This window comes from Atta colombica, unplaced genomic scaffold (genome assembly GCF_001594045.1).
Source record: "Atta colombica isolate Treedump-2 unplaced genomic scaffold, Acol1.0 scaffold134, whole genome shotgun sequence".
Classification (NCBI taxonomy): domain Eukaryota; kingdom Metazoa; phylum Arthropoda; class Insecta; order Hymenoptera; family Formicidae; genus Atta; species Atta colombica.
This window is the reverse complement of record NW_017259222.1, coordinates 2,058,278-2,060,389: the sequence shown is the minus strand read 5'-3', so window position 1 is coordinate 2,060,389 and position 2,112 is coordinate 2,058,278. Positions and strand designations below refer to the sequence as shown.

Below are 2,112 nucleotides of genomic sequence, written 5' to 3'. Positions count from 1 at the left end.
TATATATATATATATAATTGATCATATTGTAAATCAGAAGACGATTAACGTTGACGATAGATCTTGGGTTTTTACGCTACGAAGCTGAATCTTCTCTACCTTTTTTTCTCGTTCGAAAATTTGCATCTAGATATTAAGATTTCATACGGCAGCGTTTTTTACGTGAATCATGTGTGTATATGTGCCTCTCCCTTCCACTCTCTTTCTTTCTCTCTTTCTTCTTCATTTATCGAATTAGCAGCATTCTAGTATCTAGTTGATAAATCTAATACATGCTAATAAAAAGCGGAAGTATTGAACATATAATTGTCTGATTATTTTCCTTTCATAGGAATGTTTCCTGCGAACGAATAAAATTCTCTTCTTGCATAAAAACATATAAAATGATTTGTTACATCATCGAAATTGATTTGTATGTGGATATTCATGTAGTGTCTTGTGTGATTGAATCTGAATAGATACTGATCTTCCGCGAAATATATTGGAATATATTCAAGTTTCACACACATCATGTATTAATTTATTATTTAATCTAGATTGAAAGTAAGAACAGCTATGTATTTTATAAGCGTTGTATTTGGAATAATAATTGAGATATCAAACTGGATTTCCAGTATATTTCTAATTAAAGTTTCTTAGTGTATACGATATATTATTATGGATGACTGTACATCCTTTATTAAAATTGACACGTTTCATGGCATGAGCCTTATTAAAACAGTTGCACATACGTGTATGTCCTTTGCTCAATATACTTGCATAATGATTTATATATCGTCAAATGTAAAATAGCAAAGTAATATATATTATATTAGATTCAGAGTGACTATTATATGCACGAAAACGTCCGTGTCAGCCGATCTTGACATCACTTTTTTTAAATTTTAATCGCACATTAGCATGTCATTCGCATATAGCGAATGTTCACATTTCATAAGCAATAGGATACAAGAGTACTTTGATCCAAGTATCTGCAACGTCCAAGTTATTCTGCGTTAGCAAATTAAAGTCGCTGTGAACGTTCTGTGCGCTTCAAATATGCAAATGTCTCAAAAGACAATAGTGCTCTATTATTACTTAGGATATGTTACTTTGTACAAAGTCTCATATTTTAAAAAAAAATTTTCTCTTTTTGATCAATGAATTAAGTATTGACATGTTTTGAACATCATTTTTTCGAATAAGTCTTAAGGATGAAGAATAAGGAATAGCACGTCTTCTTCTTCTCTACGTCTTTGACGTATTTGAGATTATTCTTTCTGAGAATTCATTCGTCAGTGATAGAGTACTGTATAAGTTTGTTTCGTAAATTCGACAACGAATTTTTTGTTTCAACTATACCAGTGTTGCTGATAGTCTTTTCTAGTGATGGAAAGTTTACAAGAAGACAGTATGAGTATGAGGCAATTTAAAAGTTATAACACTGGCAATCAATAGTGCCAGCGCAGTCATTAATGCGGGCGCGATTAATGATGTACCCACCAATGTCTGATATGTTGTGGTTCCTATCAGACCTGATATTCTTATAGCTGCTGCTATGAGTCCAAAACCGGTACATCTATAGAAACATATTAATAAATATTTTCTTTCAAAATAATTTTCAATTTTTTTTTCTTGTAATATCCTAAAGATTTTTACTTCTTCACCTTAAGTGTGTGGGGAAGCTCTCGACTGTCACCAAAGTTAATGATGTCCATCCAACGGCAAAAAGAGCTGTGAAGCCACCTTCAAAACCAAGAACTGCCGAACTGTTTTGGCGAATTAATATCAGACATAATGCAACAACGGAAGAGAAGAAAAGCGAGAGACCTATTGGTAAAAGAGAATAAATGTCATAAATGAGTTAAAATTGAAACTTTCAGCTTGCTATTTTCAAAGAAATTTAATAACTAACCAATTAGTTTTGGCCGTTGAAGAACGGTAAGTGCCAAACCTGCTAACGCAGCAGCAGGTACAAAAGCCAATTGAGCAACAAGATGAGCATGTAATGCTTCTTCGATATAAATGTTATAATCGAGATCGAGAGTTGGACAGGATCCGCTTAAACTCAGCTCCGTGTTATTTTCCAATTTACATCTGGTGAAAACTTGTGCAGACAAATCTGTATCAACA

At 32.8% G+C, this 2,112-nt stretch overlaps 1 protein-coding gene across 1 annotated transcript in view; it reads right to left on the bottom strand.

Annotated features, from left to right (window-relative positions):
- Window positions 1-68: 68 nt before the first annotated feature.
- LOC108684440 (synaptic vesicle glycoprotein 2B-like) overlaps window positions 69-2,112 on the bottom strand; it is a 6,031-nt gene continuing 3,987 nt past the window's right edge. The window contains exons 10-12 of the mRNA XM_018188760.1: window positions 1,895-2,112; window positions 1,647-1,809; window positions 69-1,558 (exon numbers count right to left, since the gene is read on the bottom strand). Coding sequence (XP_018044249.1) covers window positions 1,378-1,558; window positions 1,647-1,809; window positions 1,895-2,112 — 562 coding nt within the window. The 3' untranslated portion in view covers window positions 69-1,377. The remainder of the gene's footprint in view (window positions 1,559-1,646; window positions 1,810-1,894) is intronic.